General features: G+C 46.7%; 1 protein-coding gene across 1 annotated transcript; it reads right to left on the bottom strand.

The window, feature by feature from the left end:
* CFAP53 (cilia and flagella associated protein 53) lies at window positions 1-25,975 on the bottom strand. Its single transcript, XM_063128258.1, has 8 exons — window positions 25,898-25,975; window positions 24,154-24,383; window positions 20,962-21,135; window positions 15,614-15,917; window positions 11,766-11,984; window positions 9,312-9,528; window positions 5,930-6,032; window positions 1-229 (listed from the first exon to the last, which is right to left on the bottom strand). Exons 1-8 carry the CDS (start codon window positions 25,961-25,963, stop codon window positions 1-3), a joined length of 1,542 nt encoding a protein of 513 aa, XP_062984328.1. The 5' UTR covers window positions 25,964-25,975.

Raw genomic sequence — 25,975 nt, 5'->3', positions numbered from 1 at the left:
CTAAGACTGAGAACTACAGGCTAGCTGCCTTCGTAAAGGATGGAGATCTTTCAGTCTCATGTAAGGCCTTGAAAGGACGTCCGCCATCTTTTGTTGGTAAAGCCTTTCTGCCTCCAGCGCCAACGCGTACTCCCGGCGCTCCTCCTCCTTCTCAAAATCGCGGGCTCGCTTGAGGTGGTCCACCTGAGCGTGGAGTTCTTCCCGATATTCCTTCGCTTGCCGCAAACGCCTGCAGGTAACACAATAAGATGTGATGCGCATTGACAGCAACGAAAACACAGAGCGCTTCCAAGTGTTTAATGCCGTCCAAGGCATGGTCTAAAGCAACCTTCCTCAACCTGGGGCGTTCCAGATGTGTTGGACTGCATCTCCCAGAATGGAAGGGGGGGCATAAGAATTACCTGTGGGGCCATTTCCCCTCACACACCCAGGGTTTCACAGCCTGGGGCAGCCTTCCTCAACCTGGGGCGCTCCAGATGTGTTGGACTACAACTCACAGAATGCCCCAGCTGGCTGGGGCATTCTGGGAGTTGTAGTCCAACACATCTGGAGCGCCCCAGGTGGAGGAAGGCTGGTCTAAAGGCACAGGGTGGAGCAACCTTGCTGAAGCTAAGCAGGGTTAGGTGTGGTTAGTCCTGTGATGGGAGACCTCCTGGTTACCCCATGCATGCCACATAATTGTAATATTTTATTTATTTATTTATTTAAAGCATTTCTTAGCCGCCTTTCAGGGCAGAAGCTCTCCCAAGGCGGCTTGCAACCATATATAAAACAGTATACACATTAAAAGGAATAAAAACATAGAAAGCAAAATATCAATTAAAACAATAAAAGCTAACGTTAAAAACTAGTAATAAAAGAGCGAGGGCAACAGCAGCAAAACAGTATTCAATTATGAGAAGGCCATAGTAAAATGAACTGTTTTAAGGCCTTCTTAAAAGGCCTTAATAAAATAAATAAGTTCAGGATTAGCATCAGCACCTGTCATCCTTCAGTGCCAGCACCCCAAGCAGAATCCACCACCAGCCCTAAGTTCCCTGTACTTGGTGGCTGGGTTCACAACCTGCCAGCCCTTTTAATTAACCACAATGCCCCTGATATAGCACTGGAAGCTAAATCTGGACCCCATTGCAGGGAACGCTTATCAAATTTGCAGATGACACAAAATTGGGTGGGATAGCTAATACCCTGGAAGACACAAACAAACTTCAAAGTGATCTTGATAGGCTGGAGTGCTGGGCTGAAAACAACAGGATGAAATTTAATAGGGATAAATGCCAAGTTCTACATCTAGGAAATAGAAACCAAAGGCACAGTTACAAGATGGGGGATACTTGGCTCAGCAATACTACAAACGAGAAGGATCTTGGAATTGTTGTAGACTGCAAGCTGAATATGAACCAGCAGTGTGATATGGCTGCAAGAAAGGCAAATGCGATTTTGGGCTGCATTAATAGAAGTATAGCTTCCAAATCACGTGAGGTACTGGTTCCTCTCTATTGGGCCCTGGTTAGGCCTCATCTAGAGTATTGTGTCCAGTTCTGGGCTCCACAATTCAAGAAGGATGCAGACAAGCTGGAGCGTGTTCAACCAGGATGATCAGGGGTCTGGAAACAAAGCCCTATGAAGAGAGACTGAAAGAACTGGGCATGTTTAGCCTGGAGAAGAGAAGATTGAGGGGAGACATGATAGCACTCTTCAAATACTTGAAAGGTTGCCACACAGAGGAGGGCCAGGATCTCTTCTCGATCCTTCCAGAGTGCAGGACACGGAATAATGGGCCCAAGTTAAAGGAAGCCAGATTCTGGCTGGACATCAGGAAAAACTTCCTGACTGTTAGAGCAGTGCGACAATGGAATCAGCTACCTAGGGAGGTTGTGGGCTCTCCCACACTAGAGGCCTTCAAGAGGTAGCTGGACAAGCATCTGTCAGGGATGCTTTAGGGTGGATTCCTGCATTGAGCAGGGGGTTGGACTCGATGGCCTTGTAGGCCCCTTCCAACTCTGCTATTCTATGATTCTATGAATGCCTTGGAACAATGTTAGGAGCATTGTGGGTCATTCCTGCGGTGGGCGGCTCACAGGCACGTGGCATAGCCAGCAGCACTGCTGCTACTTGCTGCAGTTGCCACAGGGTGGGAGCATTAAATCAGGAGGGGCTGTACCAGAGGACACTTTACCAGGGTCCTCTTCAAATCCAGAGCCGGCTTTGAATCCATTCTGCATACGCGATCTTTGTAAACAGAGTGGCCCTATAGAGAAGCCCAAGATGATCATCCCCCGTACTGCAGGTGGGAACCTCGGGGCTGAGAGAACAGCGGCAGGCCTAAAGCGGTCTTTTGAGTTTATGGTCGAGGGGAAATGTGAGCCACGGGGAAAGCAAGTGGCAGGACGCTCATGAAATGACGGGCGTTTTCAGCACAACCTGTGAGGTGTAGTAAAGGAAGGAGCTGCAAGTGAACCAGCACGTGTATAGCAACAAGACAGCCCATGGATTGTTCCTTATTGGCTGCACTGATGCAACGCGGGGTTGTACTCTCCCTAAAGGATTGGGTCCGTAGTTTGGGGGTGCTCTTGGATCCAGAACCGTCACTTGAGGCACAGGTGAACTCAGTGGCAAAGAGCACCTTTTATCAGCTTAGGCTGATATACCAACTGCGCCCTGGACAGAGATAGCCTAGCTACAGTTATCCATGCTCTGATAACCTCTCATTTGGATTACTGCAATGCGTTATATGTGGGGCTGCCTTTGAAAACGGTCCGGAAACTTCAACTTGTACAAAACAGGGCAGCATGGTTACTAACAGGGACTGGCCAACAAGACCACATCACACCAGTCCTTTTCCAGCTTCAATGGCTGCCAGTCCAGGTCCGGGCCCGATTCAAAGTGCTGGGATTAACATTTAAAGCCCTAAACGGCTTGGGGCCAGGCTATCTGAGGGAACGCCTCCTCCCATATGTACCTGCCCGGACCCTAAGGTCATCCTCAGGGGTCCTTCTCCGCGAGCCCCTGCCAAAGGAAGTGAGGCAGGTGGCTACCAGGAGGAGGGCCTTCTCTGCTATGGCACCCCAGCTGTGGAATGAGCTCCCTAAGGAGGTTCGCTTAGCACCTACATTATATGCTTTTAGACGCCAGGTGAAGACCTTTTTATTTTCCCAGCATTTTAACAGTCTATAAATAAATTTTAACTTGGTGTTTTAAATTTGTAATTTTGCATTGCTGCTGTTTTTATCTGGTTGAGCTTTTATATTGTATTTTATATTATGGTTTCATACTGTTGTTTTATACTTTGAATGTTTTTAATTTTTGTGAACCGCCCAGAGAGCTCCGGCTATTGGGCGGTATAGAAATATAATTAATAAATAAATAATAAATAAATAAATAAACACCGTGATTTATGCCATGTCTCTTTTCCACAAGCCCTTCTTTGATGTCATAACATCCAGCAAAGAGCAGCAGAGGAATTACTTTAAGAGCACCAGCATGGCTAACTAGGAAGGCTCCACCCTGTGGAGCTCAGTAGACTGCAACCCTTCCTGGCATACAGACGATCTAGTCAATTTTTCTTCTAACATTGAAGGAAGCTTTATAGAAGCCTTTTTTTTTAAAAAAAAAGTGAAATTGACTAGCCCTTAGCTTGAAAGGGATGGCAGGTAGGCATTCCATGAGAGAATTCAGAATGTTTTGGGGGTTTCTTGCTTAAATGCAAAATAAAGGTGGAATAAATACGTTAATTCACAAGTGAGCACATTTCCCTGCCATTTCAAAGGCTGCCATTACAAAGATGAATATTGCAAAGAGCGTGAGTCTCTTTAGGAAGATACTCATTTTCCTGGAGAGAAATACCCTGACAACAAAGCCCAAATAAAGGGCACTACTAGGAGTAAGTGCAAAAAGCACTAAAGGTCCCAGGAGGTATCCCATGAAATGTATACCTGATGTAAAAGCCCTGGGTTCCATCAGACTGTTGTGATGAAGAGGGATGTGGGATTATTCTTTTTTTAAACTAAGATTGAAGAAGTCCATTTAACCACATTGATCAACAACACTCTGCCTCTCTTAAAATAAGGTAGCCGGTGAGGGCCAGTGAGGTCAGAAACTGCTGATGGTTTTACTAAGTTTCAACTCTGAAGATGACAAGGGGAACCAGGCAGATGTGCCACTTAAATCAGCCATATCTCCACGCAAATAAATGCCCTTGGAGGTCTGCCCTGTTTTGTAGTGTCAAATTGCAATGAGAAAGTTCAGACTATATTGCCAGGCAATCTTCGTGTCCTGCAGGCCAACCTCAAAGACGACTTACTGTACCATATGAAAAAATAGTCCCCAGGAGGAACTCTTTGAGATACAAGAGCAGATGGTTGCACACAGGTTTGTTAGTTCTTGATTACATTGATCTACCCCCTTTCTTTGATCAATGGAACTCAAGCCAGCATGATGGGGATGGGGGAGGTTCCCAGGTAATCTCCTATCCAGGTAACAGCCAAATCCAGATATGTTTAGCTTCAAGATGGTTAAGGATGTAAGAGCCATGCTAGATCAGAGCAATGGTCCACCTAGTCCTAGCCCCCGTCTATACGACAGCGGGATTGCTCCACATTTAATTTTAACACGAATTTTAGTTGATTTGAATCTAGCCAACGAGCGTCACACTGCAGCAGTAACAGTGATTTATCTCTTTTTTTTTGTAGTGTAGTTATTAATGCGCACATGTGCATATACAACGATATGGTGAAATGGAAGAGAGACGAGGGAAGCTATAAATTATATATGCAAGGCTCCGCAGATTCATAGAAGAACAAACCAAGGGGTGGGGGGGAGGAACGAGGCAGCAGAGGAGCATGCGAGAGGGGGACTGAACACGTCCCCTCCCTCTGGCTGCCCGTTCCGCCCTGTTTCTTTTAATAACCTCTATATGCGGAGCGCCGCAGAACCATAAAACTGAAACTGAGAACGGCGCGAAGGAGCGAGGCAGCTGATAGGCGGGAAGTTGGGAAGTCGGCCAATCACTTTGTCCTACCCTCAAAGCTATGCCCGCATGTCAAAACGTGATTTAACTCCCCCAACGACACATAACCATAACACGGCGCAAACTCAGACGTGATCCAAAAGTCGCGGTAAATCGCAAATGCGAATATGTGCATTATCGCGTTAAAAACCCGGCGCTATGGCGAATGGACAGCTGCGTCAAGTGTCTTGAAACACGAATATGCGCATCTAGGTCGGGGCAAACAAGCTGCATAAACGAGTCCCAGCATTCTGTTCACAAGTGGCCAACCAGCTGCCCACGGGAAACCCACAAACAGGGCATGAGTCAACAGCACCCTCCTGCCCATATTCCCCAGCAACTGGTGTACATAGGCATACTGCCTCTGATGCTGAAGTTAGCATGTAGCCATCCAGACTCGTATCACATCAGATTCACCAGCGCAACTCCCACAATAGATTTGCCACTGCAATCCTCAGATCCACCAGCAGCACACTCCACCGGTACAGCCACTGCCCTGGCACAAATGTGCCGGCAAAATGGCTGAGACGAGGCCGAGCCATAGACGGGATGAAGGGTAGCAGGAAGGTAGAGCACACGTATCATAACCAGTACTCCTCTAGACTATGGCCATGCTTCCATCGACAGTACAACTCTACCCCAATTCCAGATTTGGCATCAGGAACGCCGCTGCCACCGCCACACCACCACACCACCCTGCACTCCAGAGTTTAATAGAGGGGGAGGAGAAATAATATGTTTTTAAAAATAGCTGTCCCTGCGATGACGGTCACCTCACCCAGCATTGCAAAGCCAGATCACTGGGCACGACGCAGGTCAGCATCCAATCACAGCACACCATCACCAGTAGGTAAACAACGCTACAAAGCGGAATCGCCATAGAGTATAATCAGCTCAACTGAGAGGGCCCAGAGAAATTACCTTGCGTATTTCTCCTCTTCCAGACGGTTGTATTCTTGAATGGCTGCATTTAATAATTCCCTGTCCCGAAGAAGCGCCTCTTGCTCATGGGCATTTCGCTGCACTGGAAGGTCAATGTTGAAAGGTGATTAAAAAACACATCTAGGCAACCTGTTCTGAATACTTCTGGCCCTGTTCCCACTGCAACTTTGCATTTGTTACAATGACTGTACATACACATAGCATCCTACCCTTCCTCCAAGAAGCACGGGACAGCATATATGGAGCTCCCCTCAATTTTATCCTCACAACAATTCTGCGAGGTAGACTAGGCGGTGAGGTTATCCGGTGAACTTTGTGGTTGAATGAAGATTTGAACCCAGATTTTCTTAGTCCCAGTCTGATGCTCTAGAACAGTGGTTCCCAAAGCGGGCAGTACTGCCCCCTTGGGGGCTGTGGGATTGCATAGGGGGGCGTTAAGAGGCAAAGGGGATGGCAGGGGGGCGCTAAGAGGCAAAGGGGCGGCAGGAGGGGGCGCTCGAGGTGGTCTTTTCCGAGAAGTGCCTCTCCAGAAGGTCTTAAACACCCAGGAACATTTTTATGGGGCAAGGCAGTTTGGTCCCAAACCATATAGGGGAAGAATCCACACATGTATTAATACCGTTTAAGAAGAGTGAACTGAACGGTGAACTGAAATGTTTCAAAAGCACCAAAACGCTAATGAAGAGACATACCCTGCTTGGTGTGCCCTGCCACGCCGGCTGCAAAACAGAGGCGTTCGCTTGCTTTTCCCTCCCTCCCTCCCTCAGCAAGCCTGTGGCGGGTGCTTCGGATTTTGAATAAATATTCAATTAATTGTTACTGTTTTGAATTTTATTGTTATTATCTTCCTTAGTGGGTCGTTGAAAACCGCTATTCTGAATAATGATTTTTATAGTGTAGGGTAGGGGGCGCTGGCATGAGTTTGTGGAACAAAGGAGGCGGTTACCTGAAAAAGTTTGGGAAACACTGCTCTAGAACATTACACCACACTAGCTCTCAGCCACAAAAGCTTTCTAGACGATCTCTCATGCATATTACTACCATGGTATATGGTAAGAGCTGGGATGATTCAGGGTTAAGAACATAAGACCCATGCTAGATCAGACCAAGAGTCCACCTAGACCAGCATTCTGCTCACACAGTGGCCAACCAGTTGTCAGCAGGAAACCCACAAGCAGGACACTGGTGCAACAGCACCCTCCTGCCCATGTTCCCCAGCAACTGGTGTATGCAGGCATACTGCCTCTGATACTGGAAGTAGCATATAGCTATCAGGACTAGTAGCCATTGATAGCTTTCTCCTCCAGGAATTTGTCTAACTTCTTTTTAAAGCCATCCAAATGGGTGACCATCACTACGTCTTGTAGTAGCGAATTCCATCGTTTAACTATGTGCTGAGTGAAGAAGTACATCGTTTTATCTGGGTGCGGGGGATATTCTTGATCAAATTTGGTGTTGGGTGGCACACAGTCCTACTGATAGGCAAGGCTGCATGAATCCCAAGATGGCATCCAAGTGTAGAACATGGTGGACACACAACTCATCACTTGAGCATCTCAACTTTCATTCCTGTTAGGAAAGCAAGTTTCTAGCCCGTGTGATTGTGCCAATAAGACCCTAAGCCTATGAGCAATGTCTCATAGACCCCTGAGGTCAGGGGGCTAACAGAGGAAAAGCTGAATAGGCTTTTCAGTAGTTCTGCATGGCAACCTGGTGCCTTCCAGGTGTTTTTACATGGCAACTCCCGTAAAAACGAGCCAGCACAGCCAGTGATCAGGAATGATGGGAGCTGTATTCCAAAACATCTGGAGGAACCAGTTTTTCTACCCCTTGTCCCCATCCTTGGCCATGTCGATATGACTCCGCTTTGCCTCCTGGCTCCCCTAAAACCCTGCAGCATTGCTGTTGCGAAGCAGAATCGAAAGAGTGACACAGCAGGAATGAGTGCAGGCTATTCTGCCTGGGAAAAATTGCAGGGCCACTGCCAGACAGTGGGAATGGAGAAAAAATATCAAGGGGAAATCTCAAAAAGCTTTTTTTTTTATGGCAACTCTACACAACTTTGAAAGCTCATAAATTAAAGTTCATTTAATTTATGCGTTATATATCTTAACTGCCCTTACTTTCATTCCTGAAGTTTTACATTGCCATGGTGGCCATTTTACTTGTCCCAAGCAAAAAGAAAAGAGGTTACTTGCACTACGGGGCTTGTTGAGCTCCCCCCACACCGCCCCATATTCCCGCAATGGAAAAAGCCGCGGTAAATCGACACTTAGAAAAAGCGCGGTTTCGCGGGGAAAAGCCCGATGTGTCTGCGAGTTGGCGGCTGCATCATATAAACAACAAGGCGCAACTGCACAGCCACGGCGGGGTATTTAGAGCATATAGATAAGCTCGCTGATGCATAGATGCAGAACTCATTATGCAAATTACATAAATGTGCACTAATTTGCATGATTGACACAGGCTGCAGAATTCAGCTTTTCTCAGTGCAGAATTCTGACTTTCTTTCCTAAGCTCAGCGTGCACACAACTTTTCTCTGCATTCTGCCTCCACAATCACAGCCCTGGGTAATTCTAATGGTGTACAATGTATGGACACCGGAACTGTAGATAAACACATGAGGAACTACAGATTTTCTTGCAAACCAACAAGGCGGACAACCAACCATGAGTGCTAGCTATTCTCTAGCTATGCAAAGTAGGGTAGAATTTCTCAAAAAGAGAATTTTTCTCCTGCCTGACCATAACATGCAATCCAATCTACTGCAAAATCCTCAGGATAAAGTTATTAAGGAATACAAAACATACTGCTTGCATAAATCTTGCTTAATTCAGTATTCTTGTATTTTGAGGCTTAATTTGACAATCTTAGGTGCATTATAAAATTGTTTTCATATTTGATTAGCCATGCTAATTAATTGTTTGACCTTTTTATGGAAAGCATGAAGCAATCCCAGGGGTTTAAGAGAATAAGAAGCTTTGATTCAGTCTCGCATGTGTCAATAAAATAGTTGCATGGATTTGTAATTATTATCAGGGGTCTGGAAACAAAGCCCTATGAAGAGAGACTCCCAGAGTGCAGGACACGGAATAACGGGCTCAACTTAAAGGAAGCCAGATTCCAGCTGGACATCAGGAAAAACTGCCTGACTGTTAGAGCAGTGCGACAATGGAATCAGTTACCTAGGGAGGTTGTGGGCTGTTCCACACTAGAGGCCTTCAAGAGGCAGCTGGACAACCATCTGTCAGGGATGCTTTAGGGTGGATTCCTGCATTGAGCAGGGGGTTGGACTCGATGGCCTTGTAGGCCCCTTCCAACTCTGTTATTCCATGATTCTATGTCCCGACAGCCCCTTACGTTTTTCTTCGATCTGAAGCCGCCTCGTATCCAGGACCTCTGTCAGTAAGCGATCTCTGGCGTCTTTCATGGCCTTCTCCTTCGTGGCCCTCTTTGCCCACATCTTTGCCATCTCTTCTGCCCGTAGTTTGTCCATTTCTTTTTCCAGGCGTTTCTCCTGCTCCATCTGCTGAGCCAGGTACGCCTGGTATATCTGCTGCTCTTTCAAGAGCTCTTTCTGCGAAACACAGAAGACAAGGGGCGAGTTGTAAAAGAAAGAAGAGAAAAGAAAGGAGGTGGGCGGCAATTTTACAACTTAAGGTTATGAAATGTTGATGGCATGGCCATTGATTAGGCTAAAAGGCTCATAATTCTAAAAGGTTTCATCATCTCCTTCGCCTTCTCCAGGTATTTGAAAACTGAAGAATAGCTTCTTGCCACTGCACTACCTGACTCTTTCATGGGTTGATCTAACCATACCCTTAGCCGGTCAGTAAGCCTCCTAGATGCCCATTCATCTAGTTAGTGTGCCCACACATTTTTTTTTCTGGGGTGTGGTCCACCTTGAGTGAGTCAGTCGGTGTCTGGCTGGGAGGCTGATGGGTTGATTGTCTGTCCTCTGGCAAGGATGGGTGTTGAACCTCAGGCCCGCGGGCTAAATCTGGCCCACCTGTAGACCCAACCTGAACCTCTGGAGTTCCAGAGAGTGCTGTGTCCACCTCTCTTGGTCCCACCCACCCCTTCCCCCTGCTCATTTGGCCATTTCCTGGCTTTTGCTCATTTTTCTCCCATTCTACTGCCTCTCCTAAGGCTTGGTTACTGGCAGGAAGAGCTTTAAGATAAAATACTCTGGTTATTTGGGTCCTTCCCCTTTTGCCTTTGGCCCCGCCCACCACCGGAATGCGGCCCCCGAGAGTTTCTCTGAAATGGAATTAGGCCCTCGGCTGAAAGAGGTTCGACACCCGTTACAGAAGGAAGCTTCTCAGTGGCCGTCGTTCCCAAAGCTCCTAGACCCAGCCATGCCCTCCTCTCTATACCTGTCCCCACCCGGCATTTTAAGAAAGGAGAGCCAATGTTTCCGCTGTCCCACTTACTCTTCCTTACTAAGGTGCAGGGCTTAACATTTTTTTGGGCTGAAGGAACAAGACTGGCTGTACTGAAGGTGCAGAAGGTGGGAACAACTAAAACTGGAAGAGGAGACAGGGCTTTCATTGATCCTTTTGGCAACCTCTTCCCCACTCCCCCAAAGTTTCAAGAGTGCAAGTGAGCAGGGCAGCTCTTCTCGCCATGGGTGAAGAGAAAAGACGGCTGGACGGAGGAGGTCACCGGCACAGAGAGGTTTCTTGCGATGTGGAGAGGTGGACGTATGAACCAGAACTCTCTCTCCACATGCTCCTTTAAAAGAGAACGCACAAAAACTGGCTAATGATTTGCCCGTTCTAGAAAACGCCTTGCCTTACTTGACATCCTCCACATCCGAGAGCTCTGCCCATTTAGACGATCTGTTAAAGCCTTTGCTTTTGGGCCGGCTGTGAATCTCCGAGCACGACAATACAGACTAGTTGGGTTTGTTTCATTCTCCCTGCTATTAAGATAACGCTGCTGATCCAGGTTTTGCTACTGCTTCGGATGTTTAAGTTGCATTTTGTTTGTTTTAAGTATCGTTCTCTGTTTTGAGAACTCATGGAAGTTAAAAATAGGGAGATTATAAATCCTCAAATAAGTGAACAGAATTTACCAGACCGTTTCTTGCTCTTGGATCTGGGATGCTTTGGAAGCTGACTGGTGCCTCCTCAGAGAAAAGATCATTAATGGCAGAGAGGCTACACCAAAGCCATTTTGTCAGCTGTTACCCATCTTACCCTCAGGTCTCAGTCAGGCATATTCTCCATTTATACAAGGCAACAACTCAGCCAAATAAGCTTAGCTGGTGTGCTGTAGAAACAGAAAAGGGCCCCTGAAACACACCCCACAATCCTCTGCAAAGGCAAGTGTTGTGGTTGGCGGGGAGGGATTCCACCTTGGCAGACAAGCTATGTGGAAAGGGTCCCCTGAGGTCAGGGGGCTAACAAACCACTGGGTTAAAACATGTCCAGATTGCAGGGCCACATATCTACGCTCAAAAGACTTGCCACCATTTTTTCAGGACGGGTGACAAGGGTTGGACCCTGGAGGGCTACTCCACAGACACCCACCCCAACACAGGGACAGCCATGTTGCCACATACTGCCAATACTGTTGCGATGGCCTGCAGTCAGACTGGCAGGGAGCGTTTCAGAGCACATATCCTTCCAGATGCTCAGCCTAGGATGCTGCTACAGCCGTGTGAGCACAAGCCACTCTGGATGTGGAAGAGCGGGATGGCTGTCTTGCCATTTACTTCATTAAGATCCAAATGTACAACAGTTTGGCCCTGACGTGCCGTTTGGCAGCTGCTGCATTTAGCCCATGACCTGCATTTGTTGTTGGACTTACTTTCCTTTGCTTTTGGCCCTCGGTGTCCTCCAGGGATTCTTGCAGGGCCTGGTCCAGGATCTTCATATCTAAAGCCAACTCGTCTTGCTTTGCTTTGTCGAGACGCCTGTTCTTCTGCTTCATGGAATCCAGCAACGTGTCCCGGCACTCTCTCAGCTTCCGCCGCCTCTCCATCTCGGCACGTTCCTCTTCCAGCTTAAACAGCTGCCGTTCCTCTTCCTACAATAACGGCAAGAGAGAGGGGCTGTTCATCCAGGCCCTCTGCCTTATAACTTCCAGTGAAACAGGGGCTGGATTTAGTGTACTGAAACCCTGAAAGTGGAAACAGTTGTTGAGCACTCTTGTGTGTTAAATGGGTATGAATGTGGATGGCCGGTCTCTCTCCAAGGCAATCCAGACATCTGCACAGGGCCTTTAGGTGATGTCTGCATAACCTGGGTCCCACCTAAGCCAAACGCGGCCCAATTGTCAGCTGAGCCTCCTGGTTTTGCTGCCCGCCTGGGACGGCAAGAACGTGGGTGATTATTACGCCGTGGCAAATCATGGCAAACCAGAATAACACACGTCTTGTTGTGGCCCGTATCCAGCTTGATGGGTCAAATATTTGGAATGGCCTTTGGCTCGGAGTGTGGCAACGAGGGACAGGGCCTTTTCGATGGTGGCCCCCAGACTATGGAATGATCTCCCTGACGAGGCTCGCCTGGCGCCAACGCTGCTATCTTTCCGGCGCCAGGTTAAGACTTTCCTCTTTGCCCAGGCATATGGCGGCACATCTTAATTACCCACATGTTTTAGTTTTTTTTAAACTGTTTTTAATGCTTTATGTGTGTATGTTCTGTGTTTTAGAATTTTAAATTTTGTATACTTGCTTTTAATCTTAATTTTAGAATTTCTGTAAACCGCCCAGAGAGCCGTGGCTATGGGAGCGGTATATAAGTGCAATAATAAATAAATAAATGACTAGAGTGGGTCAAAAATTATGCATGCCTGTTTTAGAGGGAACCTACAGCGTGAGGCCAACCTGAACCTACGCAGACACTACGATCAACATCTGGGGCCTTCCTCCGAATACCTCCTCCGAGGGAGGCTGGGAAAATGGCAACGAGGGAGCGGGCCCCTGACTATGGAACACCCTCCCCACTGAGACCCACCTGGTACCAACACCGTCATCTTTTTGGTCACCAGAATACATCTCTAGTAATTCTGTTGAAATTGTTTTAAATATTGCCTATTTTAATTTTTTTACGCTATAATTTTTGTGCCGTTTTTATCGGTGAAGTGCTGTGAACCATCCAGAGCGCTTCAGCTATTGGGCAGTAGAGAAATGAAGTTATTATGATTACGATTATTAATAAGAGCCCTTGTAAGGAAGTGTGTGTCTGTGTGGGTAGGCTCAGGGCATAATCTGAAGGATGAAGTGGGACAGGTTTGGGTCTGATTAGTGCCTGCATGAGAGACCTCTTAGGGACCTCATCTATGCACCTTTGAGCTCCCCCGTAAGAAAGACGAGAATCAGGTATAAAAGATAAGAGAGGCCGTATTGACAAGGACCAGTCAATGGGTGTGTTCGGACGACACATTAGCCAACCTTGCCCCCATAGGCCACTGCACGGATGACTATTTGCATGTCGCACTTAGGCAACATGCTAATAAATCATCTGTTGAGTAGGCTATAAGAGCAGGGTTGGCTATTGCTCTCTCCTCCCCACTCTGCCATCCCCACTGAATGGTGGCACTGGTTCCCCCTTACTTTATCGGGGCTCCGCCAATCCGTAGGGATAAGCAGAGGGAGGGGGAAGAGCTCCCCTGCCTCCTTGTGGCGCACGTCCCTCCATGGATGCTGCACCCCAAACTGGACATTTGTCCGCCGCTTCTTGGTGCAGCGATACCCGCAGTGCCCGTCCCTCCGCAGCTGCTGCAGCCAGTTTGAGGATGCATCCTGGCCCTTCTGCAATGCATCCTTGCCCATTTGAGGTGCCCGCGGTGGCCTTTGGGGTGATCTGAAATGAGTGGCCTTCATTTCCTGCTAGGTGCTCCAGCTTGTGTGGACACTGAGCCAGTGACACAGTGTGATTTTACTTTTCCCATTTTCTCATACTGTTCTCCCTATATGTTCTTACATTTGCATATATTCCCCTGAGATAGCTTATATATTATTTTAATATCTTTGTTGTTTATCCGTTCAGTCGCTTCCGACTCTTCGGGACTTCATGGACCAGCCCACGCCAGAGCTTTCTGTCGGCTGTCGCCACCCCTAGCTCCCCCAAGGTCATTTTGACCATCTTCCGACCTGGGAGTCCCATCTTCCGATGGTATACCGACATATCTCTGGTTGTACTGATCCATTTAGTTTTCACGGCAAGAATACTGGGGTGGGTTGCCATTACCTTCCCCAGGGATCGTATTTAGTCTGATCTCTCTACCATGACCTTCCCGTCTTGGGTGTCCCTTCACGGTTTAGCTCATGGCATCCTTGAGGTGCTCAAGCTCCAGCACTACGACAAGGTAACAATCTCCTTTGCTGGAGTTTAATATCTTATCACTTGTTATTAATTTCTCTCTTTCTCTTACTTGTTATTAATTTCTCTCTTCCTCTCATTTCTTAAACCAACCTTTCTTTGATAAAGGTTACTTTCTTCTATAACTCCTCTTCCTGCTTCTAGTAGATAACCTTGTAGACTTCAGAGGCTACGGTGAACTTTTATGATCCCTACTCATCAGGACGGAGATGTTGACATTGTAACAAGAATGCAAAGCCTGACCCTCCAATCTAACTTAAAATGTAAATATCCTGGGTGTGCCATTGATTTCAAAACAATTAAACGTCAAATTATAAATATTCCCAAAAGGGAGGTTGCTGAATCGTCAGTTCTGTGTATTATCCATATGAAATGTCCTTGCTAGGTTCAGGGGGAGGCACAAATGGTGGATAGATGGTTTTATTCACAGGAAGGCCATATGGGGGGTGCTGAGGTGTGTACGAAGAGGACCGCTGAAGCATGGGTTTCAGGAAAGATAAAGTCCAATAAAGGGGGGGCATCAGCAGATGTTACAATAACAAACGGGCAGCATTTTATGACTAGGGAAACAGCCTTAGGAAACATTTGGGAGTCATCACTGTCAAGCTTTCAATAACAGCATAGAATCATAGAATAGTAGAGTTGGAAGGGGCCTCTAAGGCCATCGAGTCCAATCCCCTGCTCAATGCAGGAATCCACCCTAAAGCATCCCTGACAGAGGGCTGTCCAGCTGCCTCTTGAAGGCCTCTAGTGTGGGAGAGCCCACCACCTCCCTAGGTCACTGGTTCAATTGTTGTACTGCTCTAACAGTCAGGAAGTTTTTCCTGGTGTCCAGCTGGAATTCGACTTCCTGTAACTTGAGCCCATTATTCCGTGTCCTGCACTCTGGGATGACCGAGAAGAGATCCTGGCCCTCCTCTGTGTGACAACCTTTCAAGTATTTGAAGAGTGCTATCATGTCTCCCCTCAATCTCCTCTTCCTCAGGCTAAACGGGCCCAGTTCTTTCAGTCTCTCTTCATAGGGCTTTGTTTCCAGACCCCTGATCATCCTGGTTGCCCTCCTCTGAACCCGCTCCTTTGAACACAGCAATCAACCCAGGAACTGGACATGGCGTACTATCGACAAAGGGCAACATCAACCCCAACCCCAATTAGTCTGCAAGGCCCAACTTTGGAAGAGAAAACTATAAAAGCACCCTTATCCAGGAGCACACTAGGGGAGCGGTGGAACCGAATCGTTCGTGTGCGCACACACCTAAAGACCTTCATCCAGATCGTACACGTTAAACCAATGACCTGGCCAGTATCGGTTGTGTGAACATATCTTACCATCAACTTCGCCTCTTCTTCCTTCAGCCGCCTCGCCTCCGCCTTCTGAGCCTCCACCATAGCTCTCTGGGTGTTAAGCATGTTGATCATGTCGTCATCCCGACGCGATCTTTTCTGGGCTTCCTCCGTGGCCTTTTTCTCCTTAGCCAACCTGTCCTCTTCCCAGAGAGCCTCAAAAGTTGCCTCCTCCCTCTCTTTTTGCTTCTTCAGCTCCTCCTTCAGGGCCAGCTGGGCCAGTCGGTCTTCGCACACCTCCATCAAGTGCTTCTTGCTCCACTGTGTCCGCCATTCCTCGCAAGATTCTCTGAGCCGCGGAGAAAAGGAGGGACAAGAAGGAACGTCTCACACAGGCAGCAGATTTTACGTACACAGCGTATCTCAGCCTTCTCCAATCTGGTGCCTTCCAGATGATTTGGATGACAAGTCCCAGCATTCCCAACCACTGGTCGTTCTAGTTGGGGCTGATGGGAGTCGAAGTCCAAAACACCTGTGGAATGCTGACGTATGCAAGAGGAATACATACTTTTATGTCTAGAAAAATACCTGTCTGGACATAAAGCAAAGCTAGAAAATACTAGTTATATGGATGCATAGTCGTGCAACAGAAGGAAGGATACACAGTCCAAGGGTTTCGTTCAAGGGGCCCTCACTGTCCCCTGTTACTGTGCCACCAAAACTGGTGATGGCAGCAAAACATTGCAGGTTTGCCACCACAAAATAGCCAGCAACCTGCTAAGGAAGCCTAAGAGCACAATTCTATGGGTTAGAATCATAGAATAGTAGGGTTGGAAGGGGCCTATAGGGCCATCGAGTCCAACCCCACGCTCAGTGCAGGAATCCACCCTAAAGCATACCTGACAGATGGTTGTCCAGCTGGAAACCTCCAATCTCAGAGGCTGCCAAGACCCAGTGCCCTTCCGGGTTGCTGCCAGCATGGCGGGAGAAATTATGGAGGTGATGAGAATGTAAGAGCCTAATGTCCTGCTGGATCAGACCGAGGGTCCATCTAGTCCATCACTCTGTTCACACAGTGGCCAAATAGCTGTTGACCAGGGACCCACAAAGCAGGACATGGTGCAAAGAATTCCTCCCACCCACGAGGTTGCTCGTTAACCGTGCAGTGTGTGGCTTGTTACCCACCCTGAACAACAAGCCCTAGGTTCTCAAAGTGGCTTGTTTGAGAAAAATAAACCACCCAGCATGGTTAACAAGCCACTCCACCAAAAATGCACAGCGTTCAGACAACATGATAACCCACCCTGCGGAAAACGCACTGCATTCAGACAACACGTTAACCTACCTTGTAGAAAACGTGCCGATAACCCATGGTGGATTAGTGTATTGTGGGAACCCAGTCATTATAAGGCAGCTTCCTATGTTTCTCCAAGTGAGTATGCAGTGAGGGGAGTAAGGAGGAGCAGGAAACTCCCCACATCTTGTGCAGACGGGATCCAGAGGGAGAGGCAAACAAACAAGCAGCCATAATAGCAGTGAGAAAGAAGAGGTGGGTTCACTGAGAGCATCTTGCCCATGGGGCCTCCAAAATATGGAAGCTTTACATTGTCCTAACATGGACCTTTCTGCACCTTTCACTCCTATGGCTCTACTACATGGGTCTTGCAAAGCAACCAACCACATCACATAAAGCAACTGGAGCAAATCTGGAGGACGCTTGTACAAATCCTTACGCTGCTGCTCTCCAAGGGCAGGGGAATACTAATAAGCATCTGCTGTCAATCCAGATTTAATTTGGAGATACAGCAGCTTTTCGCTGACTCTGCAAATAAAATCCACAGCTTCGCTGCTGGTCGGTAGAAATGCCAAACAAACAAACAAAATGAAGCAACATAAAAGTGACACACTTTTGTATAAATAATGGTTGTACTGTACAAAACGGGAGTGCACACTGTCCACTTAAAGGGTGCAATCCATTTGAAGTTCTCGTCTGGAAGTCTCTTTCAAAGGAATGGGAGCAGCTCAAGTGAACTACTGAACAAGAAACAGACACATGAACATCACATTTAGTTTGGCCTGGAGCATAAGAGAGCTCCCTCTATTCAGCTGCTAATTCTAGTGCAGAAAGATCTACTCTTCCTTAATTTGGGATGTATTTAATACAACTAGGTGATTCTGAAAATCTTAAGTAGAGTTGTCCTTCCCATCCTCAACCCAGCCACCTTTTTCCTAACACAGACAACAATGTTCTTGTCTGAAAGCATAAGAAATCCTCACATTCCCCCAATACAAAGGGTTCAAAACGCTAGTATGAAAAAGGAGATTAACAGCAAAATCCTACGCACGTTTACTCAGACATAAAGCTCCCCCAAAAAGTGTGCACAGGTTTGCAGCTTAAAACTTAGTTACTCGGTGCCATATGACTTGGGCCATTAAAAAAACAAACCTCCAAAACCCACAGATGGGAAACATCTCTTTTAGGACCAAAGCATCACAAAATAACGAGCAGTGTTTCAAGATCTCCAGGATTCTTCCATAGACTGGATGCAGGAGGTGGCAACTAGCCCAATTAAGAGTTCTAGAGAACTCAAAAGCTTGCTCACTATTTTGTGACGTTTCGGTTGGCCCTAATGAAACAGGAGCGGGCAACTTGTGGCCTTCCAGATGTTTTGGCTTACAACTCCCCTCAGCCCCTAGCCAGCATAGCCAGTGGTAAAGGATCATGGGAGTTGTAGGACAAAATCTGTGGAGAGCTACCAGTCGCCATTCCTTGTAATAAACATGTTGCCCAACTGTACATCTAAAAGGCAAAGTAAGAGTTAAATCAAAAAGTTTAGACGAGGCAGTAATTTCTAATACTAAACAACTCAGTAATTGCTTCATTCTATCAAAATAAGTCCTCCAAAGCAGCTTTTACAGCCACCAGTAAACATCTGCTGCCCCAGATGGTTTGATGATTTCGCTTTGCTGCCCTAAGCTCCTTTTCTATAGAAAAATTGGCAACTTTAACGTTGCTTCCAGAAGTCAGAAGCCAAATTTGTGCCCCTCACCAACAGTTATCCATCTTTATGGGACCATGGTAGAATCGTTGTGGCTACTGCCTCCTTGGCATGAAACGACAAATATTTATACTAGGAAAAAAAGAGGGAGAATGATCTGCCTTTATGCCCATTTTAGAGGCATTCTATTTTTTTTTAATATACATATTTAAATAAGGAATGTTCCTGAAGGCTAGAATGGTTATGTTATAAACAAGCCTCCATACAAGGGTAACGAAATGATAGTCCAGAAGAGCAAATAAAATGAAACAGCCATGTGATGTATTTAAGAGAACCATAAAACAATTTCCCCATCCACCCTTCCAATAAGTCATATTCAGAGCAGCTGACACCATTACTGGAAACCTCTCAACTTGGTAATGTTTCTTTAGGACCAAACGCTGAGCCAGGCACTAGACAGGACAGAGCACATGGAATTCAAAACTTCGTCTGAGCCCAGAAACCCCCACAGAGCAGGCACATCTGTGTAATTCCCTGTTCTGGCTTTGCTTCCTTCTGCTTCAGTGAATATATGATGGAGGATGCAGGATCATGCCCGCTGGCCATCCCCACAGGGCCAGTGTGTGTGTGGGAAGGGCAAGGACCACAGCTCAGTGGTAGAGCACATGCTTCACATGCATCCTGGCATCTCTGGGTAGGGTTAGGAAAAAATGCAGCCTGGAACCCTAGAGAGTTGCTGCCAGCCAGTGTCAACGATACTGGGCTAGATGGACCAATGGTCTGACTCAGTGGCCCTGTTCAGAAGATACCTTAAACCTAGGGTGACCATATGAAAAGGAGAACAGGGCACCTGTATTTTAAACAGTTGTATAGAAAAGGGAATTTCAGCAAGTGTCATTTGTATACATGCAGCACTTGGTGAAATTCCCTCTTCATCACAGCAGTTAAAGCGGCAGGAGCCCCGCCCCCTTTTGTATCTGGTCACTCTAGTCTAGGCTCCTGCAACTTTAACTGTTGTGATGAAGAGGGAATTGCATACAAATGACACCTGCTGAAATTCCCTTTTCTATACAACCGTTAAAGATACAGGAGCCTCTTATTTACCATAGTTAAAGCCATGGTTTAAGGTGTCTTCTGAACAGGGCCAATAAAAGGCAGCTTCTGATGTTCATATGTTGGTCGCTCACCCCTGGCAGCCATTGAAATCAGCAATAAAGAGCCCCGAGCACATACAACTGTACGCATGTGGGTTCTTCCTCATGATCATGAACCCTGAATGGCCCAGGTTTCTCAGTCTTGATAAAGAGCTAATTGCATTTGGGGTCCTTTCACGCTCATGCCAAGCACACGGCTATTGTGGCCAGCAGGCTTGGTTCTGCTTCCTTCTTACATGCTTGCACGGAGGCCCTTCCTATCTCACACTCTGGGCCAAAACAGACATAATTTAAATCTGTATCATCCAGCAATTACATCTTTTCTCTCCCCCCGCCTCCATTTTAACTCTGGAGTAGGCAGAGGGCCCCAATCTGGAATGGGACCTGCAACGTAACACACTATTACACTAGGCCCATCGCATAAACCCTTCTAAGGCCAAGCACCACCACTTGAAAACCTGAGGGAGTGTTAATTATAACTTTTCCCCTAGCTATGAGGGAAACAGGTTTAATACAGGATCTGTTCTAAATATACTACGGGTATGATATGGGGTGGGTGTTTAATAACTGTAAGGCAGGTAAATAATGCCAAGCTTATTTACCTGCCTTAGGCAGGTAAATACATGGGGTATTTACATGTATTTACCTACCTAATTTACCTTGGGTAGGTGGAGTACATATATGGGGTATTTAGCTACTAAATACATGGAGTATTTGGTAGCTAACCAAATAATAATACGTTTATTGTTATTTAAAAGCTTTAAATAAAAATATCATACTTTCAATCCTGCCTAATCTAAACTCTCCACACACCAACCACCTCCCTCTCTTTACACCAATCCTCAGTCCCTAGAATCTAAACTCTTCTTACTTTACAAAAAACACACACCACCCAACAAAACCTAAAGAACACTCTCCCATGAACTCCCAACACACTCCTTACATACTCTTCTTCCCCCTGATTACATCATAACCCACGCCCACTCAGTTCTAACATTCCCTGCTTACCAGACATACTAATGCAGACAAAAACAACACAAACAATTGTGGGGTAATCCCACAGGACCCTAGCATGGGGAGGGGGGCTTTTAAGATCTGGATCAAGGGCCCTGTGCCTATTCTAAAGTAACAAACCAAAACCAAAAAGATCACCCTTAAAACCGAAAATCCGTGGGCTGAAGAGGAAGCCACCTTCTCCTTGCTTCCTGGCAGGAGCCACCTCGGTTTGTGATCCACTTACCTGAACTGCTGCTCCTTTTTTTCTGCCACCAGCTTCCGCCTAACTTCTTCCCTCTGCTCTCTTAGCTGTTTGGCTCTCACTCTCATATTTATTCTCCTGTCCTCCATGGTTTCTTCCCGCGATTCCAGCTCAGCAATGTAGCCCTTTTCTTCGGCTTCCAGGAGATCCCGAAGCCTGGGGGGTGGGGAGGGGGAGTTAATAACAAAATCCAATCACATTTGGCACCTCTCAAGCTGAACTGTGAAAACCTTACAAAAATTGTCCAAATTCAGGGCTGGCACGCGTGGAAGGAGGCCGCAAGAATTGGAGGACAGGAGCATCTCAAAAAATGAATTGACAATGCACCTGTAAGGGGTGCTAGCCCAGCCTTCCTCCAGAAATGCTGGACTACATCTCCCAGCATTCTCCAGCCAATGCATCTTTAGGGCACCAGATTGGAGAAGACTGCTCCCCCAATGCCTCCTGCAACTGCCATTCCAGGAGGCAAAAGCACTGTTCAGAGACAGCAGCAGCAGCAGCCTAGGTGAGGAAAACCTGCTCCGGCAGCCATTTCCACCTGGGATTATTGCCTCCAAGATGTGCCATAGCCCAGAGAGTCAGAATAAGACCCTGTTCAGAAGCCACGCTAAGCCACAGTGGTTAAGCATTTTGAGCTAAACTTCATGGCTTAGCATGTTGGGTGAACCATGACTTTGTGTGTTGTGTGAACCGTTCCTAACCATGGTGGCTACATAACCAGTTCAAACACGCTGACTAACCATTTGCTGCAAAAGGGTTAGCAGCCTAACCATGGCTTAGTGTGTTGTCTGAACAGACCCAAAGGTGAAAAAGAGTTCAGGGCACCTGCACCTTTAATAGCAGTGCAGAAGAGGAGATTTCCACAGGTGTACCTGCAGAAATTGCCTCTTCTACACAGGTATTAAAGGCGCAGGAACCCCACCCTGAGTTTCATTTGGCCACCCTAATTCAGAAGCGGAATAGCAGTTGAAAGTCTAGGAGGAAACTTCTATGCCCCGTTGGCCCATCCCCAGGAACTCTTTGTAGAAGAGTTCTTTGTAGAACTCTTTTTCTGCAAAAGGCAGGATACAAATAAATATAACAACAACAACAACAACAACAACAACAACAACTCTTATCTATTGTGCCATATTTTAAATATATTTTAAGTCACTTCGAGAAGTTGAGCTAGTAAGTGGGGCATAAGTATGGCAAACAAACAAACATTAATTTTGAGCCAAAATCCTACTTCCAGACTCACCGTGCGGCCTTGGGTCAGCTCTCCCATTTTAAAAACAGGAACAAAATTGTTATGCCAAAGTAAGGCTTGCTTAATTAACTCAATCCTCAATCTGTATTTTGAGGGGGCTCTATTCTTCAAGACTTGGTCTGGGAGCCAGAAGTATACTTTGCTCTTCTTCTTCAGATTTATCCTCAAAACCAATGTTTTCTGTGAATCCTTCTTTATTTATTTAGGGTGCAATCCTATCCAAACCCAGAGGCTGACAGTAACCCTGTGCGGAGTGGGAGGAACGCTTCTTCAGATCTGCATTTGCAAAGTGGGAGAGAAGGCGGCTGGGGATAGTGCATAACCTCCCTTACCCTGTCCCACCCCCAGCCCACAGAACCCCCCCTTTCCTTCCTCTTTGAGAAGGGGAGCTCGGACTCCTGGTCTAAGGTCACAGCACTGTCTCCATCCTCAGAATTGCTTTCTTAATTACATTTTTATCCTTCCAGGAGTTCAGGGAATTCTACATGGTTCTCCACCTCGCAACCCTGTGAGGTAGGTTAGGCTGAGAAAGGGCAATAGACCCCAAATCACCCAGTATGCTTCATGAGTGTGTCAGGATTTGAACCTGGGTCTCCTTGGTCATAGTCCAACATTCTACTATACCACAGACTCTCTCTCTTTTCCTTTATGCCTGAACCCCAACTGAAACACAGAGTAAAGCACATGTTCCTCTGCCCTATTAAATTTTAGGAACACAGGAAGATGCCATATCCCAAGTCAGACTATTTGTCCATCTAGTCCAGTATTATCTACACCAGCCAACATGGTGACCTTCAGATGTGCTGGACTGCAACTCCCATCATTCCCAGCCAGCACTGACCAGAGATGGGGAAAGGCTAATCTATGGTATTTCAGACAGAGGTTTTCCCCTGACCCTTTTAACCGGAGATTGTAGGGATTAAGAACATAAGAAGTTCTATGCTGGATCAGACCAAGGGTCTGATCCAGCACTCTGGTCCAGCACTCTGTTCAAACAGTGGCCAACTAGCCATCAACCAGGGACCAACAAAGCAGGACATGGTGGAACAGCAGCCTCCCACCCATGTTCCCCAGCAACTGTTGCACACAGGCTTACTGCCTCTCCTACTGGAGGTAGCACACAACCATCAGGGCTAGTAGGAATTCCTCCAGGAATTTATCCAACCCCCTTTGAAAGCCATCCAAATCGGTGGCCATCACCACATCTTGTGGTAGTGAATCCCACAATTTAACTATGAGCAGTGTGAAGAAGTACTTGCTTTTATTTGTTCTGAAACTCCCACCAATCAGCTTCATGAGATAACTGTGGTTCTAGTAATTTGAGAGAGGGAGAAAAATGTCTCCCTGTCCATATTCTCCAAACCATGCATAATTTTGTACACCTCTATCATGCCTCCCCTTAGCCTCCTTTTCTCCAAGCTAAACAATCCCACCTGTTGTAACCTTCCCTCATAGGGGAGATGCTCCAGCCCCTTGTTCATTTTAGGTTTTAATCAGTATTTTATGTATTTTATGCTTGCTGTTGTTCCCCGCCTCAATCCAAGTGGAGAGGCGGGTAAGAAATAAATTATTATTATTATAGTTGGCCTTTTCTGCTCTTCTAGGATTGAACCCATGCAAATCATGTGCTCTTACCACTGAGCTAGGGGTCCCTGCCCATTATAAGACTGCAGTCTCCTTGGGGCAGGGAGCTGTCTCTTCTTTTATGTCCCTCTGTAAAGTGCATCTGCTCTGATGGGCTCACCTGAACAACAACCATAATAAATGTTTTCATATGTATTGGGGGGTTTGTCCCCTCCAGGACTAGCTTAGTGACATTAAAGGGTATTTAAAACCTTATCCTCCCTTCCTCTAAATATAAGTGCAAGAAACCGAGATTGAATCTTCAGCGATTGAGTCTTGCTAGCTTAACTGGGTTTGGCTACCTCTCTCTCCTCTCCTCTTCCCCAGCCAGGTAGGTCTGCATTTCAACATCAACCCTCTTCTGTACAAGCCGATGGAGCCATTTGCGTTGGTTCAGTTCCTCCCTTTCGTTGATCTGGCGGCCGATGAGATGGGCCTTCGCCTGCATCGCGGCTTCATGGCGCTTGAGTTCTTGATCCCGCCAGATAAGCAACTGCTTTCCAGTGACATTCGGTTTGGGAAACTTGGCCCTCTGAAAGTGGAAGCGAGGCTTAGGCACGGGAATCAAAGGGGAGATTTTGCATCTAGCATCATTTTCAAGGGGATATTCAATATATACGTAGTCCAGCAATATACCCAATTGTTGGTATACCCAACAAGATTATGTGAATGGCAATTGTTAAGGTACTCATCACTGTCTGCACTTTTTACCTTTTGTTTCCGTCTGACAAGATAGGTTACCTCTCTCTCCACACAACCCTGCATGTGTACATGCAGTTTTGTGAACTGCCCCGAGAGCTTTGGCTATTGGGCAGTACAAAAATGTAATAAATGAATAAATAAATAAATATATATATAATTCTGCCAAATTGAAGTTAAAACTTCACACAACAGATGAAGTGGATAATGTCCAGGAAACCGTATGCCAGAACAATTTTATTAATATAGGTTAATATTTAATTATAATCTTATACCCACCCACCCACCCTCTAAAGGGATTTGTACCTTTGGAATGCTCACCTACACCAGATCTACACCTTGTGTCAAGTCATTGCGAATGTGGAATAATAGGCAGGAAATAACACCATGATATGGAATATGGATTGTGCCCCAATGCCGCTATAAAGCAGTAGTGTAGATCTAGCCCTAGTATACGGGTCCATTTGTGTGGAAATAAATGATAATGATAATCATTATCGTAATATTTAGATTTGTATCCCACCCTAACCCTGGTTCCAAAACCCAAATAAGCTCCTGAGTTGACCAGATAGCATTCACTGCCACAAGGTGAATCGATGGTGACTGGCTAAGACAGATCCGCCCTGTATGAATTTGAAATCTATCTGTGGCTATTAGCCAAGATAGCCAATGAAACCTCCAGTTTGCCTCCAAATACCAGACCTTGAGGACTAGCAGCAGGAGATGCCCACCATCGCCTTCATACTCTGCTTGAGGGGCATCCAGAAGCAGCTGGCTGGCTACTGTTTTATTATGGTTTTAATTTTTGTGAACCGCCCAGAGAGCTTCGGCTATTGGGCGGTATAAAAATGTAATAAATAAATACTGTGGGGGACAATATGCTGGGGATAGACGGCCCTGACTTTGCTCATGGGGCTTACTCCAGGAAAGGGACGTGCAAAGGATCGCAGCCCATATCTCTGAACCTGAGAAATCGCTCGATCGAGCAAGCGGCCTCTTCTCATGTCAAGAGGTTTGACCCAGAGTTCATCATACCTTGCACAGGTGCACTGAAATCAATGGGGCTTAAGTTAGTACCGAGTAACGTAAATCCCATTGATGTCAGTGGGTCTACTCCAAGAATGGCTCAGTCTGGATCCAACCCATTGCCTGCAATCCATTGCTGAGCCTAACTCAGCATAACGGGGCTTACTTCTGCGCGAAGGATGTCGCTGCAAGGAGCTACTGAGGACTAGCGGCTTATGCCCTGGAACAAAATGTGGGGTGTGTGGGTCTGGGTGTGTGTGGGTGTGACTATACCACCCCCACTAGCCTCCCCTGAATGTCTCCCCAGGCCCAGTGACTCACAAAAGCCAAGGAGTGCGGCGTGGGTCCTGTCACCTCCCGCAACACCCGGCTCCATTCACTCATCATCCTGCCGCCGCC

This window comes from Elgaria multicarinata, chromosome 6 (assembly GCF_023053635.1).
Source record: "Elgaria multicarinata webbii isolate HBS135686 ecotype San Diego chromosome 6, rElgMul1.1.pri, whole genome shotgun sequence".
NCBI lineage: Eukaryota > Metazoa > Chordata > Lepidosauria > Squamata > Anguidae > Elgaria > Elgaria multicarinata.
Note: the sequence above shows the minus strand (reverse complement) of the source record. Positions and strands in the feature narration are given on the sequence as shown.

Bases quoted from the DNA above. Each gene is read 5' to 3' on its own strand.
- CFAP53 (XM_063128258.1), bottom strand. From the start codon at position 25,963: ATGATGAGTGAATGGAGCCGGGTGTTGCGGGAGGTGACAGGACCCACG. The intron at 11,985-15,613 runs GTAAGATATGTT...CCGTTATTGTAG, and splicing joins AAGAAGAGGCGAAGTTGATG to GAAGAGGAACGGCAGCTGTT. The intron at 230-5,929 runs GTAATTTCTCTG...TGTTACCTGCAG, and splicing joins GAAGAGGAGAAATACGCAAG to GCGTTTGCGGCAAGCGAAGG.